The sequence below is a fragment of the Salmo salar genome, chromosome 27 (assembly GCF_965601325.2).
Source record: "Salmo salar chromosome 27, fSalSal1, whole genome shotgun sequence".
Classification (NCBI taxonomy): Eukaryota; Metazoa; Chordata; class Actinopteri; order Salmoniformes; family Salmonidae; genus Salmo; species Salmo salar.
In genome coordinates, this window is record NC_138317.1 from 40435637 (window position 1) to 40452500 (window position 16864).

At 48.1% G+C, this 16864-nt stretch overlaps 1 protein-coding gene across 1 annotated transcript in view; it reads left to right on the forward strand.

Moving 5' to 3' along the window:
• Positions 1–16864, forward strand: part of LOC106589056 (gamma-aminobutyric acid type B receptor subunit 1) — a 145136-nt gene that overhangs the window by 10729 nt on the left and 117543 nt on the right. The window contains exons 2-4 of the mRNA XM_082970245.1: positions 5671–5805; positions 10905–11075; positions 11907–12008. Coding sequence (XP_082826371.1) covers positions 5671–5805; positions 10905–11075; positions 11907–12008 — 408 coding nt within the window. The remainder of the gene's footprint in view (positions 1–5670; positions 5806–10904; positions 11076–11906; positions 12009–16864) is intronic.

Consider the following 16864-nt stretch of genomic DNA (forward strand, 5'->3'; position numbering starts at 1 on the left):
ACTGATTGTGACTGGGTAGGGTTAACCTGAACTGATTGTGACTGGGTGGGGTTAGTCTGAACTGATTGTGACTGGGTGGGGTTAGTCTGAACTGATTGTGACTGGGTGGGGTTAGTCTGAACTGATTGTGACTGGGTGGGGTTAGTCTGAACTGATTGTGACTGGGTGGGGTTAACCTGAACTGATTGTGACTGGGTGGGGTTAGTCTGAACTGATTGTGACTGGGTGGGGTTAGTCTGAACTGATTGTGACTGGGTGGGGTTGACTGGGTGGGGTTAGTCTGAACTGATTGTGACTGGGTGGGGTTAGTCTGAACTGATTGTGACTGGGTGGGGTTAGTCTGAACTGATTGTGACTGGGTGGGGTTAACCTGAACTGATTGTGACTGGGTGGGGTTAGTCTGAACTGATTGTGACTGGGTGGGGTTAGTCTGAACTGATTGTGACTGGGTGGGGTTGACTGGGTGGGGTTAGTCTGAACTGATTGTGACTGGGTGGGGTTAACCTGAACTGATTGTGACTGGGTGGGGTTAACCTGAACTGATTGTGACTGGGTGGGGTTAACCTGAACTGATTGTGACTGGGTGGGGTTAACCTGAACTGATTGTGACTGGGTGGGGTTAGTCTGAACTGATTGTGACTGGGTGGGGTTAGTCTGAACTGATTGTGACTGGGTGGGGTTAACCTGAACTGATTGTGACTGGGTGGGGTTAACCTGAACTGATTGTGACTGGGTGGGGTTAACCTGAACTGATTGTGACTGGGTGGGGTTAACCTGAACTGATTGTGACTGGGTGGGGTTAGTCTGAACTGATTGTGACTGGATGGGGTTAACCTGAACTGATTGTGACTGGGTGGGGTTAACCTGAACTGATTGTGACTGGGTGGGGTTGACTGGGTGGGGTTAGTCTGAACTGATTGTGACTGGGTGGGGTTAACCTGAACTGATTGTGACTGGGTGGGGTTAACCTGAACTGATTGTGACTGGGTGGGGTTAACCTGAACTGATTGTGACTGGGTGGGGTTAGTCTGAACTGATTGTGACTGGATGGGGTTAACCTGAACTGATTGTGACTGGGTGGGGTTAACCTGAACTGATTGTGACTGGGTGGGGTTAACCTGAACTGATTGTGACTGGGTGGGGTTAACCTGAACTGATTGTGACTGGGTGGGGTTAGTCTGAACTGATTGTGACTGGGTGGGGTTAACCTGAACTGATTGTGACTGGGTGGGGTTAGTCTGAACTGATTGTGACTGGATGGGGTTAGTCTGAACTGATTGTGACTGGATGGGGTTAGTCTGAACTGATTGTGACTGGGTGGGGTTAACCTGAACTGATTGTGACTGGGTGGGGTTAGTCTGAACTGATTGTGACTGGATGGGGTTAGTCTGAACTGATTGTGACTGGATGGGGTTAACCTGAACTGATTGTGACTGGGTGGGGTTAACCTGAACTGATTGTGACTGGGTGGGGTTAGTCTGAACTGATTGTGACTGGGTGGGGTTAACCTGAACTGATTGTGACTGGGTGGGGTTAACCTGAACTGATTGTGACTGGGTGGGGTTAGTCTGAACTGATTGTGACTGGGTGGGGTTAACCTGAACTGATTGTGACTGGGTGGGGTTAGTCTGAACTGATTGTGACTGGGTGGGGTTAGTCTGAACTGATTGTGACTGGGTGGGGTTAGTCTGAACTGATTGTGACTGGGTGGGGTTAGTCTGAACTGATTGTGACTGGGTGGGGTTAGTCTGAACTGATTGTGACTGGGTGGGGTTAGTCTGAACTGATTGTGACTGGGTGGGGTTAGTCTGAACTGATTGTGACTGGGTGGGGTTAGTCTGAACTGATTGTGACTGGGTGGGGTTAGTCTGAACTGATTGTGACTGGGTGGGGTTAGTCTGAACTGATTGTGACTGGGTGGGGTTAGTCTGAACTGATTGTGACTGGGTGGGGTTAGTCTGAACTGATTGTGACTGGGTGGGGTTAGTCTGAACTGATTGTGACTGGGTGGGGTTAACCTGAACTGATTGTGACTGGGTGGGGTTAACCTGAACTGATTGTGACTGGGTGGGCTTAGTCTGAACTGATTGTGACTGGATGGGGTTAGTCTGAACTGATTGTGACTGGGTGGGGTTGACTGGGTGGGGTTAGTCTGAACTGATTGTGACTGGATGGGGTTAACTCTTCCATTTCCTTTTTGGAGTTGTTATTAATGACCAGCGTGCCAAACGAATCTCATCGCAATCACAAGTAGGCTAGCCTTGGGCTGTATCCCAAATACCACCCTATTTCTTATAACTTGCTCTACTTTTGAGACTGTGTGGGTGTAGGGAATAGGGTGTCATTTGGGGACAAAGCCTAGCAGTCAGTTTAACCCTTCCCCTTGCTCATAATTGGGACCAATGATGTCACTTTACTGATGTGTCTTTCACATGGAATGGGTTTAATGTGGACATGACTATGGGTTTTTAGCAGTGGAAAACATGTCTTTCACATGGAATGGGTTTAATGTGGACATGACTATGGGTTTTTAGCAGTGGAAAACATGTCTTTCACATGGAATGGGTTTAATGTGGACATGACTATGGGTTTTCATCAGTGGAAAACATGTCTTTCACATGGAATGGGTTTAATGTGGACATGAGGAGGGGCTTTACGGTGGAAAGCAATACATGAATATACTAGCTAGAGGATTTGACCATTGACTTCTCTCACTTCATTAAAATGAACGGGCTGCGTCCTACATGGGAGCATATGCTGTGTACTGCACTGCTTTTGACCATAAGGCTCTGGTTAAAAGTAGTGCACTATAAAGGGGAATAGTACAGTATGCCATTTGGAAGGGGGAAATCTGTTTTCTCGGGCCCGCTGCTAACTCAATTTGTACGATCAAACAAAACCAGGTTCCTCTGTGTAATCAGTTTGAAGTAATTTATCTCTATTTGCTGTCGCCAGAATATATTCCCAGTGAGAGTACGGTTTGGACTGTTAGGTGTAATATCAGTCATTTGATTCAGTGCCCTATTCAATGGTGCAATCACAGGGATACATCCCAAATGGCACCCTATTCCCTATGTAGTGCACTACTTTAGACCAGGGCCATGTTCCCTATATAGTGCACTACCTTTGGTCAGGGCCCATAGATAGTGCGCTACTTTTGGCCACAGCCCTATGGGGCCATACATAGAGCATAGGGTGCCAACATCAGGTGTCCTTGGGATGTGCCTCACCTTGTTTCTGGGCTCTTCCTGTTTATTGGTATTGTTGTGTGCAGACTAGTGTGAAATGAAGCACTGACCCTCTCAATCTCTCCACAGTTTAACATACAAATAGTATGTATGTTAATTTGTTGTTGTTGCGGGGTGCCGTATGTAATCAGTCTACCTCAATTTCTCCCTAAACCTCTCTCTCTCTCTCTCTCTCTGTCTCTCTCTGTCTCTCTCTCTGTCTCTCTCTCTCTCTCTCTCTCTCTCTCTCTCTCTCTCTCTCTCTCTCTCTCTCTTCTCTGTCTCTCTCTCTCTCTCTCTCTCTCTCTCTCTCTCTCTCTCTGTCTCTCTCTCTCTCTCTCTCTCTCTGTCTCTCTCTCTCTCTCTCTGTCTCTCTCTATCTCTGTCTCTCTCTCTGTCTCTCTCTCTCTCTCTCTCTGTCTCTCTCTCTCTCCCCCCTCCCTCCCCTTCTTCCCCATTGCTTTCCCACTCTACCTCCCCACTGCCTCTATCCCATTCTCCCCCTTGCAACCTCTTCATCTCTCTATCCCCACACTCCCTCACCCTCTTTCTAACTCCCTTTCTCCCTCTCCCCCTCTATCCCTCTCCCTTATTCCCCTCCTCTATCCCTCTCCCTTATTCCCCCTCTATCCCTCTCCCTTATTCCCCTCCTCTATCCCTCTCCCTTATCCCCCTCCTCTATCCCTCTCCCTTATTCCCCCTCTATCCCTCTCCCGTATTCCCCCTCTATCCCTCTCCCGTATTCCCCCTCTATCCCTCTCCCTTATTCCCCCTCTATCCCTCTCCCTTATTCCCCCTCTATCCCTCTCCCTTATCCCCCTCTATCCCTCTCCCTTATTCCTCCTCTATCCCTCTCCCTTATTCCCCTCCTCTATCCCTCTCCCTTATTCCCCCTCTATCCCTCTCCCTTATTCCCCTCCTCTATCCCTCTCCCTTATCCCCCTCCTCTATCCCTCTCCCTTATTCCCCCTCTATCCCTCTCCCGTATTCCCCCTCTATCCCTCTCCCTTATTCCCCTCCTCTATCCCTCTCCCTTATTCCCCCTCTATCCCTCTCCCTTATCCCCCTCTATCCCTCTCCCTTATTCCCCTCCTCTATCCCTCTCCCTTATTCCCCTCCTCTATCCCTCTCCCTTATTCCCCTCCTCTATCCCTCTCCCGTATTCCCCCTCTATCCCTCTCCCTTATTCCCCTCCTCTATCCCTCTCCCTTATTCCCCCTCTATCCCTCTCCCGTATTCCCCTCCTCTATCCCTCTCCCTTATTCCCCTCCTCTATCCCTCTCCCTTATTCCCCTCCTCTATCCCTCTCCCTTATTCCCCTCCTCTATCCCTCTCCCTTATCCCCCTCTATCCCTCTCCCTTATTCCCCCTCTATCCCTCTCCCTTATTCCCCCTCTATCCCTCTCCCTTATTCCCCTCCTCTATCCCTCTCCCTTATTCCCCTCCTCTATCCCTCTCCCGTATTCCCCCTCTATCCCTCTCCCTTATCCCCCTCTATCCCTCTCCCTTATTCCTCCTCTATCCCTCTCCCTTATTCCCACTCTATCCCTCTCCCTTATTCCCCCTCTATCCCTCTCCCTTATTCCCCTCCTCCATCCCTCTCACTTATTCCCCCTCTATCCCTCTCCCTTATTCCCCCTCAATCCCTCTCCCTTATTCGCCTCCTCTATCCCTCTCCCTTATTCCCCTCCTCTATCCCTCTCCCGTATTCCCCCTCTATCCCTCTCCCTTATTCCCCTCCTCTATCCCTCTCCCTTATTCCCCCTCTATCCCTCTCCCTTATTCTCCTCCTCTATCCCTCTCCCTTATTCCCCCTCTATCCCTCTCCCTTATTCGCCTCCTCTATCCCTCTCCCTTATTCCCCTCCTCTATCCCTCTCCCTTATTCCCCCTCTATCCCTCTCCCTTATCCCCCTCTATCCCTCTCCCTTATTCCCCTCCTCTATCCCTCTCCCTTATCCCCCTCTATCCCTCTCCCTTATCCCCCTCTATCCCTCTCCCTTATTCCCCTCCTCTATCCCTCTCCCTTATTCCTCCTTTATTTACTATTCCTCTGTTCCCCATGCAGTGTGATGGTTTACCCATTAAATAGTTTGGAGCATATATAGTCTGTCTTCCTCTGGTCCCTACAGTGTGATCCTATATAGTCTGTCTTCCTCTGGTCCCTACAGTGTGATCCTATATAGTCTGTCTTCCTCTGGTCCCTACAGTGTGATCCTATATAGTCTGTCTTCCTCTGGTCCCTACAGTGTGATCCTATATAGTCTGTCTTCCTCTGGTCCCTACAGTGTGATCCTATATAGTCTGTCTTCCTCTGGTCCCTACAGTGTGATCCTATATAGTCTGTCTTCCTCTGGTCCCTACAGTGTGATCCTATATAGTCTGTCTTCCTCTGGTCCCTACAGTGTGATCCTATATAGTCTGTCTTCCTCTGGTCCCTACAGTGTGATCCAGGTGAAGCCACCAAGCTGCTGTATGACCTGCTGTACACTGAGCCCATCAAGATTGTCCTGATGCCCGGCTGCAGCTCTGTGTCCACTCTGGTGGCGGAGGCTGCTCGCATGTGGAACCTCATAGTGGTGAGTGTGGCTCTACTGTCTGTCTGTCTGTCTGTCTGTCTGTCTGTCTGTCTGTCTGTCTGTCTGTCTGTCTGTCTGTCTGTCTGTCTGTCTGTCTGTCTGTCTGTCTGTCTGTCTGTCTGTCTGTCTGTCTGTCTGTCTGTCTGTCTGTCTATCTGTCTGTCTGTCCTGCCGTCTGTTGTATTTGAACCGTTTCCCAAAACTGATGTAATCTGTGTCTGTTTGTCTGCATCTCCTTATTAACACAATTTCCTCAACCCAACCTGATTTTTGGGGGAATTGTCTACATTTCAGGATAAGACATTTCAACAACACTTGAAGTATTTCAATATACTAGAGTGAGGTTGAATCAGAGTCATAGCTAGCAGATTATTGGTGTCTAGTGGAAGGTCCATTTAGCTGAGGGAGGGAAGTAGTCCAAGGACTCTGAACTAGAGAGAGAGAGAGAGATATTCTAGCTCGATTTAATATAATGGGACATGGCTGAGGGATATTCTAGCAGGATCTAATATACCGGGACATGGCTGAGGGATATTCTAGCAGGATGTAATATACTGGGACATGGCTGAGGGATATCCTAGCAGGATCTAATATACTGGGACATGGCTGAGGGATATTCTAGCAGGATGTAATATACTGGGACATGGCTGAGGGATATTCGAGCAGAATGTAATATACTGGGACATGGCTGAGGGATATCCTAGCAGGATCTAATATAATGGAACATGGCTGAGGGATATTCTAGCAGGATCTAATATACCGGGACATGGCTGAGGGATATTCTAGCAGGATGTAATATACTGGGACATGGCTGAGGGATATTCTAGCAGGATGTAATATACTGGGACATGGCTGAGGGATATTCTAGCAGGTTGTAATATACTGGGACATGGCTGTGGGGTATTCTAGCAGGATCTAATATACTGGGACATGGCTGAGGGATATTCGAGCAGAATGTAATATACTGGGACATGGCTGAGGGATATCCTAGCAGGATCTAATATAATGGAACATGGCTGAGGGATATTCTAGCAGGATCTAATATACCGGGACATGGCTGAGGGATATTCTAGCAGGATGTAATATACTGGGACATGGCTGAGGGATATTCTAGCAGGATCAAATATAATGGGACATGGCTGAGGGATTTTCTAGCAGGATCAAATATAATGGGACATGGCTGAGGGATATTCTAGCAGGATCTAATATACTGGGTCATGGCTGAGGAATATTCTAGCAGGATCTAATATAATGGGACACGGCTGAGGGATCTTCTAGCAGGATCTAATATACTGGGATATGGCTGAGGGATATTCTAGCAGGATGTAATATACTGGGACATGGCTGAGGGATATTCTAGCAGGATCTAATATACTGGGACATGGCTGAGGGATATTCTAGCAGGATCTAATTTACTGGGACATGGCTGAGGAATATTCTAGCAAGATGTAATATACTGGGACATGGCTGAGGGATATTCTAGCAGGATCTAATATAATGGGACATGGCTGAGGGATATTCTAGCAGGATCTAATATAATGGGACATGGCTGAGGGATATTCTAGCAGGATCTAATATAATGGGACATGGCTGAGGGATATTCTAGCAGGATCTAAGATAATGGGACATGGCTGAGGGATATTCTAGCAGGATCTAATATAATGGGACATGGCTGAGGGATATTCTAGCAGGATCTAAGATAATGGGACATGGCTGAGGGATATTCTAGCAGGATCTAATATAATGGGACATGGCTAAGGGATATTCTAGCAAGATCTAATATACTGGGACATGGCTGAGGAATATTCTAGCAAGGATCTAATATACTGGGACATGGCTGAGGGATATTCTAGCAAGGATCTAATATACTGGGACATGGCTGAGGGATTTTCTAGCAGAATGTAATATACTGGGACATGGCTGAGGGATATTCTAGCAGGATCTAATATACTGGGACATGGCTGAGGGATATTCTAGCAAGGATCTAATATACTGGGACATGGCTGAGGGATTTTCTAGCAGAATGTAATATACTGGGACATGGCTGAGGGATATTCTAGCAGGATCTAATATACTGGGACATGGCTGAGGGATATTCTAGCAAGGATCTAATTTACTGGGACATGGCTGAGGGATATTCTAGCAAGGATCTAATTTACTGGGACATGGCTGAGGGATATTCTAGCAAGGATCTAATTTACTGGGACATGGCTGAGGGATATTCTAGCAAGGATCTAATTTACTGGGACATGGCTGAGGGATATTCTAGCAAGGATCTAATATACTGGGACATGGCTGAGGGATATTCTAGCAAGGATCTAATATACTGGGACATGGCTGAGGGATATTCTAGCAAGGATCTAATATACTGCGACGTGGCTGAGGGATATTCTAGCAAGGATCTAATATACTGGGACATGGCTGAGGGATATTCTAGCAAGGATCTAATATACTGGGACATGGCTGAGGGATATTCTAGCAAGGATCTAATATACTGGGACATGGCTGAGGGATATTCTAGCAAGGATCTAATATACTGGGACATGGCTGAGGGATATTCTAGCAGGGATCTAATATACTGGGACATGGCTGAGGGATATTCTAGCAGGATGTAATATAATGGGACATGGCTGAGGGATGTTCTAGCAAGGATCTAATATACTGGGACATGGCTGAGGGATATTCTAGCAAGGATCTAATATACTGGGACATGGCTGAGGGATATTCTAGCAAGGATCTAATATACTGGGACATGGCTGAGGGATATTCTAGCAGGATGTAATATAATGGGACATGGCTGAGGGATGTTCTAGCAAGGATCTAATATACTGGGACATGGCTGAGGGATATTCTAGCAAGGATCTAATATACTGGGACATGGCTGAGGGATATTCTAGCAAGGATCTAATATACTGGGACATGGCTGAGGGATATTCTAGCAAGGATCTAATATACTGGACATGGCTGAGGGATATTCTAGCAAGGATCTAATTTACTGGGACATGGCTGAGGGATATTCTAGCAAGGATCTAATATACTGGGACATGGCTGAGGGATATTCTAGCAAGGATCTAATATACTGGGACATGGCTGAGGGATATTCTAGCAAGGATCTAATATACTGGGGCATGGCTGAGGGATATTCTAGCAAGGATCTAATATACTGGGACATGGCTGAGGGATATCCTAGCAAGGATCTAATATACTGGGACATGGCTGAGGGATATTCTAGCAAGGATCTAATATACTGGGACATGGCTGAGGGATATTGTAGCAGGATCTAATATACTGGGACATGGCTGAGGGATATTCTAGCAGGATGTAATGTAATGGGACATGGCTGAGGGATATTCTAGCAAGGATCTAATATACTGGGACATGGCTGAGGGATATTCTAGCAGGGATCTAATATACTGGGACATGGCTGAGGGATATTCTAGCAAGGATCTAATATACTGGGACATGGCTGAGTGATATTCTAGGAAGGATCTAATATACTGGGACATGGCTGAGGGATATTCTAGGAAGGATCTAATATACTGGGACATGGCTGAGGGATATTCTAGGAAGGATCTAATATACTGGGACATGGCTGAGGGATATTCTAGGAAGGATCTAATATACTGGGACATGGCTGAGGGATATTCTAGGAAGGATCTAATATACTGGGACATGGCTGAGGGATATTCTAGGAAGGATCTAATATACTGGGACATGGCTGAGGGATATTCTAGCAAGGATCTAATATACTGGGACATGGCTGAGGGATATTCTAGGAAGGATCTAATATACTGGGACATGGCTGAGGGATATTCTAGGAAGGATCTAATATACTGGGACATGGCTGAGGGATATTCTAGGAAGGATCTAATATACTGGGACATGGCTGAGGGATATTCTAGGAAGGATCTAATATACTGGGACATGGCTGAGGGATATTCTAGGAAGGATCTAATATACTGGGACATGGCTGAGGGATATTCTAGGAAGGATCTAATATACTGGGACATGGCTGAGGGATATTCTAGGAAGGATCTAATATACTGGGACATGGCTGAGGGATATTCTAGGAAGGATCTAATATACTGGGACATGGCTGAGGGATATTCTAGGAAGGATCTAATATACTGGGACATGGCTGAGGGATATTCTAGGAAGGATCTAATATACTGGGACATGGCTGAGGGATATTCTAGGAAGGATCTAATATACTGGGACATGGCTGAGGGATATTCTAGCAAGGATCTAATATACTGGGACATGGCTGAGGGATATTCTAGGAAGGATCTAATATACTGGGACATGGCTGAGGGATATTCTAGGAAGGATCTAATATACTGGGACATGGCTGAGGGATATTCTAGGAAGGATCTAATATACTGGGACATGGCTGAGGGATATTCTAGGAAGGATCTAATATACTGGGACATGGCTGAGGGATATTCTAGGAAGGATCTAATATACTGGGACATGGCTGAGGGATATTCTAGGAAGGATCTAATATACTGGGACATGGCTGAGGGATATTCTAGGAAGGATCTAATATACTGGGACATGGCTGAGGGATATTCTAGGAAGGATCTAATATACTGGGACATGGCTGAGGGATATTCTAGGAAGGATCTAATATACTGGGACATGGCTGAGTGATATTCTAGGAAGGATCTAATATACTGGGACATGGCTGAGGGATATTCTAGGAAGGATCTAATATACTGGGACATGGCTGAGGGATATTCTAGGAAGGATCTAATATACTGGGACATGGCTGAGGGATATTCTAGGAAGGATCTAATATACTGGGACATGGCTGAGGGATATTCTAGGAAGGATCTAATATACTGGGACATGGCTGAGGGATATTCTAGGAAGGAACTCTCTTTCTTATTTTTCTGCCTCCTTTTCTTGTTTTGCCTGCTTCTTCTTCTTTGGTTTATTGTTCTTCAATTTATTTCTGCTGTGGTTTCTTCTTGGTCTTCTTCTTATTTTCTCTTCATCATCTTTAATTTTCTCTCTTCATTCTATCTTTGTACCTCAGACATAATGAGGACACCCTAACACTATTTTCTTTCTCCTTTCCTCCTCTCCTCTCTCCTCAGTTATCCTATGGTTCCAGTTCTCCAGCTCTCTCCAACCGTCAGCGCTTCCCGACGTTCTTCCGTACCCATCCGTCTGCCACCCTCCACAACCCCACCAGGGTTCAGCTCTTTCAGAAGTGGAAATGGACTAAGATCGCCACCATCCAGCAGACTACGGAAGTCTTCACCTCAGTGAGTGACAGGCCTCTTTTAAAAAATATATTTTGTATTTTTTTTTATTGTTTTATGGACAGTGATAGTCTGAATGTAGAGGGGAGACAGATACAGAGGAAGACCGAGAGGAAGAGTTGAGACAGGATTCAGACCCACCTCGCCATGGGTATCTGTGGTTTGTGGGACACCAAGCCCCTTTCTCACTAAGGTGTTGTAGACTCAAGTTTTATTGTCTGTTTGTTCACTTTCATCATTTATACTATTGGTTAAAGACATGCAGACTCCAGAAAAAAAAAAACAGAGTGATTCTCATTTCTAATTTCCTTTCCATCTTATCACACTCTTCATCACACCTCTTCTCACTTTCTCTGTACCTTCTGTCTATCAGTTGTCTCCTCTTCCTGTCTTTTACCCCTTGCTTCTTGGCAACATCGTCATGATCCAGCCTGTCCTCCTCCTCTCCTCCTCGCCTCCTCCTCCTTTCCCCATCTTCTCCTCCTTCTCTCCCCCTCCTCTCCTCTCCCCCTCCTCTTCTCCCCCTCCTCTCCTCCTTCTCCTCCTCTCCCCTTCTCCTTTCTCCATCCTCTTCTCCTCTCCTCTCCCCCTCTTTTCCTCCTCCTCTCTCTCTCCCACTCCTCTATCCCTCTCCCCCTTACTTTCAACTATCTCTCTCTCTGTCTCTCCCCCCTTCCCATCTCTCTGTCTCTTTCTCTCCCTTCCTCTCACCATCTCTCTGTCTGTGTGTTTGTTTGTTCCGTCAAAACATGTTGTAAAGAAAATAATAAACAAAGCTTCAATTGCATTTGAATCAAGTGCCTGCCCTGTTTTAATGTTTAACCTCTCTGTCAGACGCTGGATGATCTAGAGGCGAGGACCAAAGAGGCCCGGATAGAGATCAGCGTTCGCCAGAGCTTCCTCACCGACCCCGCCCCAGCTGTCAAGAATCTCAAGGTGCCTTGTTCACTTCCTGTCTCCCTCACCTCTCCCTCCCTCCATCCATCTCTCTCTCTCTCTCTCTCTCTCTCTCTCTGTCTCTCTCACCTCCCTTCCTTCCACCCTCCCGCTCCCTCTCTCCCTGGTTTATCCCCGATGCTGCCTTGGTAACTGCCAGGTGATTGAACACATGAAATCAGTCTCATCTGAGCTTGGTAAACAAACCCCAGAGAGACTCTCACACATGCTAGTGATGCATGACTCATATCCCGCATTCTCTGCGGTTATATTCGCGGTTTAGGGCCAAGAAATATTGTTTTTAATGAAGCGCGGGTAGGTGGCGGGCGGGTTGAATAAAGACAACAAAATACCATAGACTGTGAAATGGAGAGTTGAAAATAAAGAGAAGGGAGGGCCAGAATAGTCATGTATGTAAAAGATTTGTTGAAGTGGTAAAATAGGATGATATCAGCCGTATATGTTATTGTGAGGCGCTATAGAAATTCGACCTTCCCAAGCCTATGGCACGTCAAAGGGAACTGTAGCCTACTGTTTAGATGGGTGAAATGGAAACTAAAATCTGGACACTGACTGTAGGTCTATAACCTCTCACGTAGCCTTAATATTAACTCCTGCAGAATTAAACATTTCTTGCAGTAAAATGATACACTAAATGTAGTCTAAATTGGATCTTGTGAGAATGACGCATCCGTCTGTAGAGGTGTTATCTTTATCAGCATCATAAAAGCTGATAGTATTTCAACCACGGAAAATATGCTTCCAAGCCGAACTGAAATCTTATCAGAAACATGTTGGTTCTTTTTCACAGCTTGTATATTTCCTCACAACCGTCATTTGGCACCAAAAATATTTCCTGTTGTTTTTTCTGTGGCTTATTTTTTTTCTTCTCATTTTTCTCCCCGGTATGTTAACATCTTTGCTTCGCAAAAGAAGCAGATGACAGAGAAAACTTTACCGATGTCAACTGTAGTGAAGCATTCATTCTATCGATTTATGACATTATTCTGGTGAGCAACGGTTTATTTAGGCTTCTAGGGCAACATCACGATGACAGAAATCATTGTCACTGTCTCTGACTGTAGTCTACAGAGCAGTTTCTATATTACCAGGTTACAGTCAGGTGAAGGCCTCAGATGCTCACCTTATCGCATGTAGTCGGGTGGTTGTGGATGGGTTATTAACAATGGGTTGACCACTCTCTACCCCCCGTCCACCTCTCTGTTCCCCACCCCTCCCTCCCTCTCTCCCTCCCTCCTCCACCTCAACGTTCCCCATCCGTTCTCCCTCATCCTCCCCTCCCTCTCTCCCTTCTCCACCTCAACGTTCCCCATCCATTCTCCCTCATCCTCCCCTCCCTCTCTCCCTCCCTCCTCCACCTCAACGTTCCCCATCCGTTCTCCCTCATCCTCCCCTCCCTCTCTCCCTCCCTCCTTCACCTCAACGTTCCCCATCCGTTCTCCCTCATCCTCCCCTCCCTCTCTCCCTCCCTCCTCCACCTCAACGTTCCCCATCCGTTCTCCCTCATCCTCCCCTCCCTCTCTCCCTCCCTCCTTCACCTCAACGTTCCCCATCCGTTCTCCCTCATCCTCCCCTCCCTCTCTCCCTCCCTCCTCCACCTCAACGTTCCCCATCCGTTCTCCCTCATCCTCCCCTCCCTCTCTCCCTCCCTCCTTCACCTCAACGTTCCCCATCCGTTCTCCCTCATCCTCCCCTCCCTCTCTCCCTCCCTCCTCCACCTCAACGTTCCCCATCCGTTCTCCCTCATCCTCCCCTCCCTCGTTCCTTCTCTCCTCCACCTCAACGTTCCCCATCCGTTCTCCCTCATCCTCCCCTCCCTCGTTCCTTCTCTCCTCCACCTCAACGTTCCCCATCCGTTCTCCCTCATCCTCCCCTCCCTCGTTCCTTCTCTCCTCCACCTCAACGTTCCCCATCCGTTCTCCCTCATCCTCCCCTCCCTCTCTCCCTCCCTCCTCCACCTCAACGTTCCCCATCCGTTCTCCCTCATCCTCCCCTCCCTCTCTCCCTCCCTCCTCCACCTCAACGTTCCCCATCCGTTCTCCCTCATCCTCCCCTCCCTCTCTCCCTCCCTCCTCCACCTCAACGTTCCCCGTCCGTTCTCCCTCATCCTCCCCTCCCTCTCTCCCTCCCTCCTCCACCTCAACGTTCCCCGTCCGTTCTCCCTCATCCTCCCCTCCCTCTCTCCCTCCCTCCTCCACCTCAACGTTCCCCGTCCGTTCTCCCTCATCCTCCCCTCCCTCTCTCCCTCCCTCCTCCACCTCAACGTTCCCCATCCGTTCTCCCTCATCCTCCCCTCCCTCTCTCCCTCCCTCCTCCACCTCAACGTTCCCCATCCGTTCTCCCTCATCCTCCCCTCCCTCTCTCCCTCCCTCCTCCACCTCAACGTTCCCCATCCGTTCTCCCTCATCCTCCCCTCCCTCTCTCCCTCCCTCCTTCACCTCAACGTTCCCCATCCGTTCTCCCTCATCCTCCCCTCCCTCTCTCCCTCCCTCCTTCACCTCAACGTTCCCCATCCGTTCTCCCTCATCCTCCCCTCCCTCTCTCCCTCCCTCCTCCACCTCAACGTTCCCCATCCGTTCTCCCTCATCCTCCCCTCCCTCTCTCCCTCCCTCCTCCACCTCAACGTTCCCCATCCGTTCTCCCTCATCCTCCCCTCCCTCTCTCCCTCCCTCCTCCACCTCAACGTTCCCCATCCGTTCTCCCTCATCCTCCCCTCCCTCTCTCCCTCCCTCCTTCACCTCAACGTTCCCCATCCGTTCTCCCTCATCCTCCCCTCCCTCTCTCCCTCCCTCCTTCACCTCAACGTTCCCCATCCGTTCTCCCTCATCCTCCCCTCCCTCTCTCCCTCCCTCCTTCACCTCAACGTTCCCCATCCGTTCTCCCTCATCCTCCCCTCCCTCTCTCCCTCCCTCCTCCACCTCAACGTTCCCCATCCGTTCTCCCTCATCCTCCCCTCCCTCTCTCCCTCCCTCCTTCACCTCAACGTTCCCCATCCGTTCTCCCTCATCCTCCCCTCCCTCTCTCCCTCCCTCCTCCACCTCAACGTTCCCCATCCGTTCTCCCTCATCCACCCCTCCCTCGTTCCTTCTCTCCTCCACCTCAACGTTCCCCATCCGTTCTCCCTCATCCTCCCCTCCCTCGTTCCTTCTCTCCTCCACCTCAACGTTCCCCATCCGTTCTCCCTCATCCTCCCCTCCCTCTCTCCCTCCCTCCTCCACCTCAACGTTCCCCATCCGTTCTCCCTCATCCTCCCCTCCCTCTCTCCCTCCCTCCTCCACCTCAACGTTCCCCATCCGTTCTCCCTCATCCTCCCCTCCCTCGTTCCTTCTCTCCTCCTACGGTGTCAGCTTGGCTTTCTTCCTGACTGGCGCCTACTTCTATGTAACTTTTCATGTCGTGCCGGCCTAGGAACTATGGTAACAAGCATAGGAACCATGGTAACATGCCTAGGAACCATGGTAACATGCCTAGGAACCATGGTAACAAGCCTAGGAACTATGGTAACAAGCATAGGAACCATGGTAACATGCCTAGGAACCATGGTAACATGCCTAGGAACCATGGTAACAAGCCTAGGAACTATGGTAACAAGCCTAGGAACTATGGTAACAAGCCTAGGAACCATGGTAACAAGCCTAGGAACTATGATAACAAGCCAAGGAAACATGGTAACAAGCCTATGAACCATGGTAATAAGCCCAGGAACCATGGTAACAAGCCCAGGAACCGTTGTAACAAGCCTAAAAACCATGGTAACAAGCCTAGGAACCATGGTAACAAGCCTAAGAACCATGGTAACAAGCCTATGAACCATGGTAACAAGCCCAGGAACCATGGTAACAAGCCTGGGAACCATTGTAACAAGCCTAAAAACCATGGTAACAAGCCTAGGAACCACGGTAACAAGCCTAAGAACCATGGTAACAAGCCTAGGAACCATGGTAACAAGCCTAGGTTTTTGTGTGACATTAATCGGCCATCGCTGTAGGAACCATGGTAACAACATGAATTTATCACACCAGAGGGGAAGATGAATTGTGCTGCGCAATGCGTTGCGTTTTGTGTATTGTGAGGAGATGTGTGTTGAGTGTCGTGGAAATTCATACTGAGAGAGACTTGGTCATTTCTTTATTTCTTTACAATCATCTTTATTTAATATCGATTAATTATAGCAATAATGAAGCTGGTCAACCCAACACTCTTGACCGTTGAGCCGAACAGCAGCCTAACCTTTACAGAAAATGCTGTTTCTTATATATAGCTTACGCACAAAAAACCTGCTTAGTCATGGCTGGTTCCACCCCTCCCCACAAGCCATCCTGAGTTCATCCTGCGGTTATCTGCACCCGGTGTTGTTTCAACCCCACCCCGGCTTAGTCTTCCAGATGCCAGGATGATGTTGAGACAATGATGGATTACGTTCTACCCCTCCCGGCTGTCAATTCAATTCCAATTCAAGGGGCTTTATTGGCATGGGAAACATATGTTAACATTGCCAAAGCAAGTGAGGTAGTTAATATACAAAAGTGAAATAAACAATAAAAATGAACAGTAAACATTACTGTCTCTATCTCAGTTACACAGCCACCACGTCTTATCTCTGGAACACGGTCTTGAGGTTTTATCACCAAGTCAACAGTCAGCCAAGCCTCAGACACGGCTGAGAGTTCTCATCAAAGCTGTTCGATGCAGAAACAGTGTTATAAAATCATCTTGTAGTTTTGCTCTCACAGGAGCCTGTGTGTGTGTGTGTGTGTGTGTGTGTGTGTGTGTGTGTGTGTGTGTGTGTGTGTGTGTGTGTGTGTGTGTGTGTGTGTGTGTGTGTGTGTGTGTGT